The 12,085-nt window shown below is 41.6% G+C and overlaps 1 protein-coding gene and 1 long non-coding RNA gene across 2 annotated transcripts; one reads left to right on the plus strand and one right to left on the minus strand.

The window, feature by feature from the left end:
• Window positions 1-317: 317 nt before the first annotated feature.
• LOC125456913 (uncharacterized) lies at window positions 318-5,287 on the minus strand. The gene is made up of 2 exons (XR_007248538.1): window positions 5,140-5,287; window positions 318-2,187 (listed from the first exon to the last, which is right to left on the minus strand). It is a non-coding gene; the product is annotated as an uncharacterized LOC125456913 (long non-coding RNA).
• Window positions 5,288-7,023: 1,736 nt separating this feature from the next.
• Window positions 7,024-10,884, plus strand: pou4f2 (POU class 4 homeobox 2). The gene is made up of 2 exons (XM_048538282.2): window positions 7,024-7,475; window positions 7,818-10,884. Exons 1-2 carry the CDS (start codon window positions 7,263-7,265, stop codon window positions 8,823-8,825), a joined length of 1,221 nt encoding a protein of 406 aa, XP_048394239.1. The 5' UTR covers window positions 7,024-7,262; the 3' UTR covers window positions 8,826-10,884.
• Window positions 10,885-12,085: the final 1,201 nt, after the last annotated feature.

Below are 12,085 nucleotides of genomic sequence, written 5' to 3' on the forward strand. Positions count from 1 at the left end.
AAAGATTACGGTTCTAACATCAATAACGTTTCCAAAAACTGAGTTCTCCGAAATTTAGCGTTTATTAAATATGGTGTATCAAAATCCTAGGCTCATATTTGTCATGTGTCTCAGAATCATTTAACTTTTACAAAGCTGGATGCATTTGCGTCCGTCGCGTCTACGGCGGCCCCCTGTTTTACAGAACATATTTAGCAGTGCATTTACTTCGAACAATTAGCTTTAAGATAATTTTATATTTTACGAAAAATCCATTAGTGCTGAAGCATACAGTCACGTATTTCTCAAAACTGATTCTGAATCATGACACCACAAGCTTTCAACATAGAAACCAAAGTTTATTTTGACATAGATAGGGCTCTCTGAAATGTACGAACCCAAAATATTTCACCAAACAGGATTATGAAATAATATGAATTTAGATACAAATGGTTCGCCTTTTTCTTCGTAAAACGCTGATCTGAGTTACCATTTCTATATATTACAAAGTGCTTTATCCAGGATCCCGATCCCAAACTATTCACAGGAACCTTGACGTCACCGAGACGCGACTGTGGAACAGAACATAATAAGTTATCATCTCGAAGACGTAGCTAGCCAGCTAGGAGAACCATACCTAATCCATAGGTTAGAGCCAAACTAGTGAAGGGACAATAAATGTGTCAATTAATTGAAACAAAATAATTTGGGGTCAGTTTATACCGAAAAGTGTCAACTTTTCCAAGCACCATTTCGTACCACTTGTTCTTAGGATTTATAGCACAGGAACAGGCCATTCACCCAACCAATCCACGCCCCACTGTCTATTATCATAACCTCTATTTCCCTGGCTCCCGTGTGCTCAGCTAGTTTCAGAGAATCCCTACGGAGTAGGAAAAGGCCATTCAACCAATCAAATTTGCACCAACCCTCCGAAGAGCATCCCAACTTATCCTGTCACTGAACTCCGCATTTTTCTTGGCTAATCCACCCAGCTCGCACATCCCTGGACACCATAGGGCATGTTAGCATGGCCAATCCACCTAACCTTCACACCTTTGGATTCTGGGAAAGAAACTCACACAGACACGGGTACAAACTCCATCTCGTCACACAAGAGGCTGAACTTGGGCCCACGTCCCAGGCGCTGTGAGGCAGCAGTGCTAACCTTTGTTCCATGCTTCCCCTGGAATGTATCAATCTTCTTCTGTCAATCATACCCAACTGTGGGGAGCTCCTTACTCTCAGCTCGGTCAAAGACGTTTGGCCTGAATTCTCCATTGGATTTCTTGCTAACAACTTTGTGCGATGGCCTCCAGTGAAGTTCTTATCCACAGAAGCAAACATTCTGTTTGGGTCATAGCGCTTGATGATTGTAAAGAGCACTGTCAGCTCTCCACTCAGTCATGTCTCCTATTTTCGAAAGATTCTATTTTTTTAATCCTTTCGAATTCTTGTATGTTAGAATAAGGCCGTTAAAGAAGACTGAAATACCTCGAGAGTCAGTGGTCTTTCAGGACACTTAATGCTTTTGTTTTCAATGTTTCTATTGTTGGTCTCTAATCACTCGAACATAGAACATTTCGGGATATCCCTAAGCAGGTGGCTTATCAGTTCATCGTGTCTAGCTGGCGGACAGAAAGACATTTCCAACCTAAGTTCAACTTTCGGTTCTCTAGGAATAGTCCTTTGGTTACAGCACTTCAAATGCATGGCGTGTTTTAAATGTGTGGAAAGTTTCTATTTTACTTTCAGGTGACGAGTTCCAGACCACACCTTCTGAAAGAGAAAAAATACTCTCAACTTTCCTCCAACGCTTATTATCATTCACTTTCAATCTATGCCTCAATCATTGGCCTAAAGTTCTTACTATCCACTTTATCTAGATTCCTCATAATTTTACATGCTTTAAGTGAGTCTACAGTCACGGTCTTTCTGTCGTGTGGTGACCTGATTCGTACATGGCTGGAACATAGAACATTTCGGGATATCGTGAGTAGGTAGCCATTCTGTACATCGTGCTTCGCTAAGTACGAATAGTCTTAATAGCGAAAATGTGCACATGCATCTGAACATGATTCTTTAATCGTTGGACATCAGTGTGAGACACGCTTACTAAGGTCTGGCCATCGCATTCCATTAGATACCAATCCGAATTCCGACATGGGATTAGAGCAGACCCACGTTAAACTGTCAACAGGCGGTAATCTGAGGAAAATAAAAACAAAACACTCGTGAAGATCTGCATTCCTATCCCGCTATGTTATATGTTGTAAGAGTGGACTAGAGGATTGCTTTTGCTAAATAACAGTTGCGCATAAGTTCATGGCCCAGGAAGTCAAATATACCAGAAAGACAAGGTTAAACTCAGCTAAAGAATAGGCTACAATTGGACTGCACCCAAAAGTAAACCCAAGAGACCTTGTATTGTCCTGTTCATACAATCTCACAGGTATTGGTTGTGTTGGGAAAATACAGCCAACACGCCCAAAAAGTCATGCTGAGACAGCAAGAGAGATTTCTGAAGAACGGTCCCGACACGAAACGTCAGCTTTCCTGTTCCTCTGATACTGCCTGGCCTGCTGTGTTCCTCCAGCTCCACACTTCATTATCAACAAGTCCAGTTGTTGCCTTGAATCAAAGCCGCAAAATAACTTCAGGGTTGAATCTTTAGGCTCTGCTTGGCTCGCGTGAAGTCCATTTCACCATAACCTAACGATTCGAAATATCTCTTATTTTGACCATGAATGCATTTTATCACCATTAAACACCCCGAATGTAAAATAAATTGCTACTTGGAAGGCAGAATATTGTGGATATTGGAAACCTATAATAAAAGAAGAAAAATCATTTGGATAAATGCCTGATGCGGAGCAAAATATTGTATACATTGCAATTGTAGTCAGCCCAGTAAAGTCTATTAAAAGTGGAAGGAAGAAGTTTGACGGTTAAAAATTGAGGATGCTGCAGATTTTATAACTGTCAAATGTAAATAAGCTGAACGCTGAAATCTGAATCCACGCAGCCGCTTTATTTGCTCTTTCATAAAATGTGGGGTCTTATCACGAAATCAAAACTTAAAGCCAGGAGCAATCAATTGAGACTTCAAAATTTATTGCAGCAAACGTTTCTCGGCAGAAGAATAAACGCTACAAATCGAAACTTAATTACTGGAAAGGAACCAAGAAATCATTTCCCACAATTTGTCAGTAATTCGTGACTTCACCAGACCAAACCATATTTCACATCACCCAAAGACAAAGATCCCGCATAATACAGTCGTATTTACACTTTATCCAACTGATACTCGCGGGATTTAACATAAGGAAACAAACCAGTATCAAGTCCTAATCAGTTATAATGATCATAAAGTATTCATATCAATATTTTCTTGCAGCCATTTTTAAGTTATCAGCTCGAATGAAACGGTCAACGTACAGAAAAGAAAATTTGCGTTGTTTTATCTTTCATTATGATTAACCATGAGTAAAAACATAATTACTTTGACGTATATGCAGACGTTTGAGTGGGGTCTTTAGACATTCGTGGTCCCATATTCTATTATACTTTCCTGTATTTTATATTCTTGTCATATTGTGTGCAAATAAACATCTACATAATATAAAACAAATGTTCTTGGGCTGCTACCTGAGTGGAACTTTAATCAGGTGATTGCTAAACCTTCGGCGTTGTTATTTACGTAATTCGATGATGGAAAGGGCACGTTTTCCTTTAACATATATGTCACGGTGGATAAAAAGTATTATGCAAGATTTAGAATATCTGAAACATAAATGATTTCGTTAAACTTTTAACATAAATCAGAATGTGTCTACGCGAGGAGACAGTGATTTTCCTCCTGGTGTCTGTGGACCGGACTCAGAATGCTGCTCAAATGTTAAGCAGTCCATTTGTGTCTTATAGCTGGTTGAAGACCGATGGCATTTTGTATGATAGTTAATGCACTGCACTTTTACTAGCAGTTTGCAATCGCTTTGGGACATTTAAAAATGTCTCGATAGTGGGGATAATGTTAGAAGCTATTCTACAGTAGAGAGGCTGGCTTGCCTATCTGGATCTGCAGCATGGATGCCTTCGTCTTTTAATTCCCGCTCCTCGTTTTCTCTTTCAGCCAGTTACCTCTGTAAATATTTACAATTTTGGCATATGTTTTTCCATTTTGTTAATTATAATGCATTAAACCAGTTCTCCTCGTTTTGTGATCACGCCACTGATTATTTCTTTGTCGGCCAACTTTTTGCACATGGTTTTTCTTCAAAGCTCATTCGCTTGGGAATGCTTTCCATTTCATTCACATCCGATTCTCACTTTTCGAATCTACACATCTTACTTTCTCTCTGTCACCAAAATCTCATTTTCGTCCTTTGCACTTATTTCAACTGATACCAGTCCACCTTCTCCTCAGTTCATCTGTTGTGTTATCATTCTCATTGTTTTCTGCGCATTGATACCTTTTCCCTCATCTTTTCTGCGTCGGCGTTCAGTAACTTTTCATTACCCATATGTCACAGTTGCTGTCTTAGTTGCAATTTTTAGAAAAAGCCCACTATTGTCTGTGTATCCTTTGTTCCTTTCTCTTCAGCAGTGGTCCTCTCTGCACTAACTGCTATGGGGTGCGCGAGCTCAGGCTTATAACAAACCACAATCAATTTGCTGAGCATTTCCACAATTCATTTGTATTGATCCTGTTCAGTCAAAACTGTCCTTTAAAGCAGCAGTTAAATACATCTGAACGTTTAACACACTACATATGATACTAAATCAACATTTCTTCATAAGCTGTTAAAATGTTTAATTGGTATTCATAATCACGTTATATCTTCGCATCAATGTCTTCACCTATTTCCACTTGAAGAATCGTTTGCATCTCTTTAATCAGTGTATAGTGTAACCAGAAGAACCTGTACACTCCGAAGCAAACCAGTTGCATCTGTCAGTTATGGGTAAGCAGCAGAGAGAAATAAGCTCATAGTAATTGAGTACTTCAGTTGATTTGCTCATTCATATGTGAGCACTATTTTAACAGCATATTTTGTTCAGATTCAAAATGCAATACGCAGTAATCTGCCCGGTCTATTTCGCTGGATACCTCATGTTGTTCAATCAACAAAAATTATTCTGCAGCAACATTCTACAAACCTTATCAAGTAATCTTCGTTAAAATCTGCCACACTTACACGCATTTTCGCAGGAATAAACTTCTTGCACCTGCCGGTTACCAATTGTAAATGAACAGGTATTAGAGGTTTTTACAAATATTGCAGCAACATAAACCGAACGTGGAAGCTTTGGCAACAACAGTTTTCCGCACTTGCAAATTTTATGTGAATTTATTTAAATAAATACGTAACTTGAACTTGATTTTTAAAAGTGGTCTATTATAGATAGAAAAACAAAATAGAATACAGAATAAAATAACAACGAACAAAAACTAATGAAGCATTAACTTTTATAGACTGTAAGAGAACTCGCTGGGTATTTTGCTTATATTTAAAAGTAAAACAAAAATCGATCTACAATTGCCATCAATGTGGTTTTCTGAAGAAATGCTGTCAGTGTATTGTTTCGGAACGTAGAAACTAATTTATAATTGTAACAACTCAAGACACTGTGATACGTTGCCATGCTGTTCTACGAAGATACAGAACTTGGTTCTAAACTTTGAGTTTAAGAACAATCCTAGTTAGCCTGTAGCTTTAAATAAAACCTAATGCAACATATGTTAATAAGAACTGATGCACTGCATACTAAAATGTGCTGCGAACAGTTCTGGGAAAGAATAAATCAGCTCTGTTGAATTTTATAATAGATTAAGCAAATTGGACAATCCTTGTTAATCAGTACGTAATTTCGGGGTTTAATTACCTCTCTGATGAGGCATCAAAAGTCATATTAATTTAGTGTTAATAACCTTCTGCTGAAGCTACGAACTACATTATGCGCTTCTTCATCAAATACTAAAGATGGGAGGATGATGTCCTTTTTAAATTGCTATAAATGTTAGACTTCATGTAGACGAGCCTTCATGAATGACACGTACAATTTATAGATACAAGATATTAGCCCGCTGCTTCTCATTTTTTTACACTATTATGAAAACTAATAAATTTGTCAACGGGAGTTACGCTTACAAATCAGACGAGGCACAGCAGATTATATATTGAAGTCCCGTGTCTCTAGAGCCCAAATGAAATTTCAATCTAATAATTCCTCTCTGCCCTAGTCATAATTTGCTTAGAGATGTTGCTCGACTTCTTTTCGGGTGCAATGAAAGCGCTGTTCGCGTGATAATTAAATGATAGTCAAGCTTTTAAGTTTGATTTATTTGTTTCACCGTGCTTTGAGAAGAGTGGTTGCAAGTCCAGCAATACAATTTCCTGATTTCCACCGAAATTGCATGAAGGTTATAAAACTCAAAATCTCAACCAACTTAACAGACAATATGCCAAATGGATGCAATATTCGGTAAATATTTTGCTAGGTTAGCAGTGCTGAACATCTAAACATTAAATACTTTACATGTGTAAGAATGTGGAAAAGATCTCTCATTTGAAAATAATTTAGAAAATATTGTCATAAAGTGGAAATTCAGCCAAGAAACATATCATTGAAGTCCCTGCACCACAACTAGTTAAAGACGAACCAAAACGAAAACTTGAATACTGTACTTCGGCTGATGCTTCTATTAACAAGAATCTATAGGGTGTTAATTTCGCGGCAGTATCTGTACATTGGTAATTCTGTGGGGAAAACAAAATCGGTGTGGGGTAATCATCAACCTTTATTTAGGGGCTGCTAAGTATAGTGAGCGCGTTGAAAGGGGTGGGTGGATTGGGAAAGGGAGAGTATCCGCATGTGTGTTATTCTACGGCCATGCTAATGGGTCGAAATTCTCCGGAGTGTAAGATCTGCGGTTTGCTTCTCTTCAGCTCCCACCAGGTGGATGGAACACGACAGGCTAAAGCGCGAGCGCCTTTCCGCCTCTGAGACCCGTGCAGCCGAGCCCGCCTGCGACCAATAGGCGCTCAGCATCGGCTCACAGCAGCACGCGCACACTTGCAGCCGGAGAGTTGATACACACAGAAACACGCGCGCGCTCTCTTCTCACACACACGCACAGTGACCGGGAAAAGTCCCTTCATGTCTTGCCACGAGCCACCTGCTGGGACAAGGTGTGCAGCAGCAGTAGCAGCGGCAACGGAGCTAAACCCGGCCAGCTCCGCGAGGGATTCCAAGCGGGAACCGCGAGCCCCCGCCCCAAGATGATGATGATGATGCCGCTGAACGGGAAGCAGGCATTCGGCATGTCGCCGCCGCCGTCCTCCAACCTGTCAGAGCACAAGTATTCCAGCCTGCACGGATCACCTGCCTCCAACTTGTCCTCCAACCCGTCCAGCAGCAGCAGCAGCGGCGGCGGCGGTAGCAGCAACAGCAGCTCCGAGACAATGTGCCGAGTGTGCTTGCCAACAGCCCCGGTATGTATCTGCATAATCACCGCTTAAAGGCACAAGTTTGACAGCAGGACACCACCCCCAACCCCCTTCAAACACCCCCCCCCTTCCACCCAGCGCCCTCCCACCCCCTCATCTCACTCAGTGTCTACTTGATGTTTTTTTTCATGTCTGCACAGCAAATCACCCAACAGCTCGGATACTTTCAACTTATGTATTCATACTGGCTTGCCTTTCATATTAATTTTTATGACCTGGGTGGTGTGTGTATATGTGTGTGTTTTTAACATTCTGGAAATGTTTTAATCCTGGAGTGGAGAGAATTCCCTGCTGACAGGAATGTCTGCATTCTATTTGCAATTGCAGAGCAATATATTCGGCGGGCTGGATGAAAGTTTGGTGGGCCGAGCTGAGGCGCTGGCGGCGGTGGAGATTGGAGTTCCGAGCAGCAAGAATCAGCCGTTCAAGCCGGACGCCAGCTACCACACCATGAACAGCATCCCGTGCAGCTCCAGCTCGTCGTCCATCAGCAGTCACCCTCCTCCCCTTCCCTCGCACCACCACCCGCACCACCACCATCCTCACCACCATCACCATCACCCTCAGCAGCCGCACCCCCACCATCACAACGCCCAGAACCTGGACGGCGAATTACTGGAGCACATGTCGCCGGGACTGGGGTTGCCCACCATCACCGGGCCGGACGGCAGCGTGGTGTCGCCGCCTCCCTCCGCTCCCCCTCCTCCTCCCCCTCCTCCTCCACCACCCCCTCACATGGCCGCCATCAACCACATGCACCAGGCCATGAGCCTGGCAGCGGCCGCCGCTGCTCACGGTCACGGCCACAGCCTGGGCGCCTCGCACGGAGTCTTGGCGCCGGGCTGCCTGGGCGAGGTGGACGCCGACCCTCGCGACCTGGAGGCGTTCGCCGAGCGCTTCAAGCAGCGGCGCATTAAGCTTGGTGTCACCCAGGCGGACGTGGGCTCGGCCCTGGCCAACCTGAAGATCCCCGGCGTGGGTTCGCTCAGTCAGAGCACCATCTGCCGCTTCGAGTCGCTGACCCTGTCGCACAACAACATGATCGCGCTGAAACCCATTCTGCAGGCCTGGCTGGAGGAGGCCGAGAAGTCCCACCGGGAGAAGCTCAGCAAGCCCGAGCTCTTCAACGGCGCTGATAAGAAGAGGAAGCGCACGTCCATCGCTGCCCCGGAGAAGCGCTCACTGGAGGCTTACTTCGCCATCCAACCTCGGCCGTCCTCCGAGAAGATCGCCGCCATCGCCGAGAAGCTGGACCTCAAGAAGAACGTGGTCAGGGTCTGGTTCTGCAACCAGCGGCAGAAACAGAAGCGGATGAAATACTCCGCAGCCCACTAGCGGGACTCCTTGGGGCAAAAGAGCGAGGGAGAACCTTAGACTGTAAATTCTCTCCCTCACTCCCCCTGATGGAGAGAGTTCACTTGGACTTTGCTGCAAGGACCTGATCGCCAACAAGTAAGAGTTATCTTTCTTTCTCAATGCCACCCACTGCCAGCGAAACAGGACTCGCCAAACCCTGATTGTGAGTTGGGCTAGACTGAGAATTTCATGTTATACAGATGAACAAATGAAACAATGTCTTTTTTTATTTACAAACAATCGTAACTCGCAACGTTTACAACAAACGAATAACGACCGGCCGAACTGAAATGATAGTGTTGGCAAACTTGCTGTGGCATTGATTTGAGCTTCATATTTTGGATTGTATTCGTTCTTTTTTTCTTCCAAGTGTCACCTTTTCTACACCTCAGTTCCCTCGGCGCCTTGTAGTACACTGGTACAGACACATCTGACCTGCTAAACTGCCGTAAAGAGCAGGACTTGTACTCTAGCATTGGATATAAGTTCTCGTGCAATCTCTTGGTATTGATTGTTTAAGGATTGCACTAATCCTTTTTCCACAGAACTCTTCTGTCATCATAAGAAACATACAATTTTGTTTTAATTTTTTGGCACAGTATATCACTGCGCTCAGTAGTCAATATCTTTCTGAATTGGCTACTGTTTCATTAGAAACCTTGCTGATCTCTTCCAATGTCCCTTTAAATTTCAGTTTGCTGTCTCTCACTCCCCCCCCCCCCCCCCCACCAACAAAAAAGGTCTCTACACGGTGAATGAAAATGGCTGTGTGAGCAGCCTGGAGACTTCTCCCTGTGTCTGAAGGCTATTATTAGATTACTACCAAATAACCTGAGCCTGAATTATTCATTCAAATCGTCTCCAAAGTTAATTTCGTGTTCACTCGAATTAATTCCGCCTGTTTAATTCAAGTTGTGATAAGAGCCGAATAAATAAATAGGTTATTGAATATTTAATATAGTATGTTGGTTCAAAGAGTGTAAGAAAAAAATGATCGGGCAAGTAAGAAATGTCCCTGTATTTGTTCTTCTTGAAAAATATCTGTAACGAAGAATGAAAATTCGAGGAGAAATGTAAATCCTTAATTTTCGGCTGACACCACGCCGCATTCCACTCCTCCGCCCCCCCCCACCCCGTCCCAAATAAAAGGAAAATTAAAAAAGGATTTAACACACGCTTATATATGTACAAAATTTAAACCAATATTTATTTCGGCTTTTTTTTCCCCCTGGGATTCCCTCTTACATTCTGTGTCGACGCGCAAAAAGGTTCAAATCCTAAGTGTAATATCTGATCAACGATACTCATCTTTGCCGATCGATCATTAAAAATGCAACATAGTTGTAAAGGTCGTGGGGTCTGTTTCGATTTCGAATACAGTTTATTTTTAATTCATGCTTTGTGTTTTGTTCACTGGAGGGAAGAGGTTTAGAGATGCGTCTGTGAAAGTTAAAATAAATCTGCACATTTTCACGATCACGGGCGATTGATGCACTGCTGAAATACTTTGTTGTTTGGTACTAGCCTATCTTTTTAAAAGAAATAATAAAATAAAGGTACCTGGGTGTGTACCTGAATATTGTAAATATCATCCAATGGACTTGATGCACATATAGATATATTCTTACAGATTTTGATGTGTTGCTGTTGAAGCAGAAACATTTTTATGTGACAAGCGCACGATTTCTGTATTGTATATGGTGTCTTAAAATTGTTTTTTCTTTGCTCTGGAGAGGCTTTACATTTTTATTTATTGATGTAATTTAATGTTATTGACATATGGTTATTAAATGCCTTATTTCATTAAGAAATTCTTTGACTATTCTTTCGAAGTTCAGCCACTTTAGTAATATTTGACTTCTACAGTGTATGTTTTCATTGCAAGCTTGCTTCTGGGTATTTGTTTAATATCTCTTTGGACGTGGATAGCTTTATCTGTGAAAATACTGGCTTTTGAGTTCTTAGCATGGAATAAACATCGTGTTTTTGGAATAAAATCTATAAGCTCTTAACTGTATTTTTCAAATAACGTGCAGCTTTCACAGTTTTAAAAGAAAAAAACACGGTACATTTTACTTTATATGTAAGATTATGCACAGTCTTTAAAATAAAAGGCGATCTATTGACTTCGTTGTTGATTTTTATTGCTGAATAAGTGGCATCACGGAAAAGTTAAAACTGCAGAAAATCCTGAGTGTGTTATCATTCGATATTGTCTGTTCCTCGATCACGATGTTTTATGATGGTGTGAAGAGGCGGTTAAAGGTATCGTTAGAAGTTTTGCTTTAACTAAGAGGCGCGTATTTCTATTGCAAAATAACAAATAAAACGTGTTCAACTAACACACGTGCACGATGTGATGCAAGTTATTTTATGCCACAGACTAAACCTGCTTTGCTTAGTTCTTATAGAGACATGACTTTGTTGCTAATGCTTTGGCAGTTAATGCCTGAATTGCCAGTGAGGGGTAAAAGGTACCTCGGAGAGATTGCAAATATTCTATTAGACTCCAATCAGAGAGTCTATGGAGAGTAGGATTTGTCCCAGGAGCTCCAGGCTGCCAGATGTCAAAGCTCGCCGCGCTCAGCCTGCCAGCGAGGAGCCTCTTTCTCAACAAAACCTCTTTTGCAGCGGATCAATTGTACAGCAGAGCAGTCTGGTTTATGGTAAAACAAGGACAAAAATAAGCCTAAAGCTTCTGGAAATGCATGCGATTTTAATCTTTAGAAAATGGCAAATTGTTAACTGTACAGTAGTGGGAACTGGGGAATTAATGCCACGTAGAGTCAACCATGAAAACCTTTCGAGTTTGCGCTTTTTAATTCAAAATATGTACTTTCTATTAAATGACCCATGTCCAGTAGAACTGAACTGGTCACGGCGTTGACTTGCAATTTTGAGGATTATATTCCATTCAAAAATATTCCATTGATAACTGTAATCCTGCTTAAACCACACATTTATTATTGTTGGCAAACATTGGAATATCAACAATGGCCATTTATAGGGACATAATATTCACAGATAACAGTATTCATTATCGAAGTGATGTCAAATAATAGCAGGATTAGTGCCTTTAATTCAGAAGTATTTTATTTATCCTTCACCCCCCCCCCCCCCGCAGACTAATTAAACAGTGAAAAACATCAGAGGACGCAATTCCCTGTGGCTGTATCACAAGACTATATGATGATCTGTAAATTTATTATTAGAAGAGGAATTGGTGGAGATCTTGAACA

The sequence above is a fragment of the Stegostoma tigrinum genome, chromosome 1 (genome assembly GCF_030684315.1).
Source record: "Stegostoma tigrinum isolate sSteTig4 chromosome 1, sSteTig4.hap1, whole genome shotgun sequence".
NCBI classification, from domain to species: Eukaryota; Metazoa; Chordata; class Chondrichthyes; order Orectolobiformes; family Stegostomatidae; genus Stegostoma; species Stegostoma tigrinum.

Coding starts and splice junctions, on each gene's coding strand:
- pou4f2 (XM_048538282.2), top strand. CDS start 7,263: ATGATGATGATGATGCCGCTGAACGGGAAGCAGGCATTCGGCATGTCG. Junction 7,476..7,817: donor TGTGCTTGCCAACAGCCCCG/GTATGTATCTGC, acceptor TTGCAATTGCAG/AGCAATATATTCGGCGGGCT.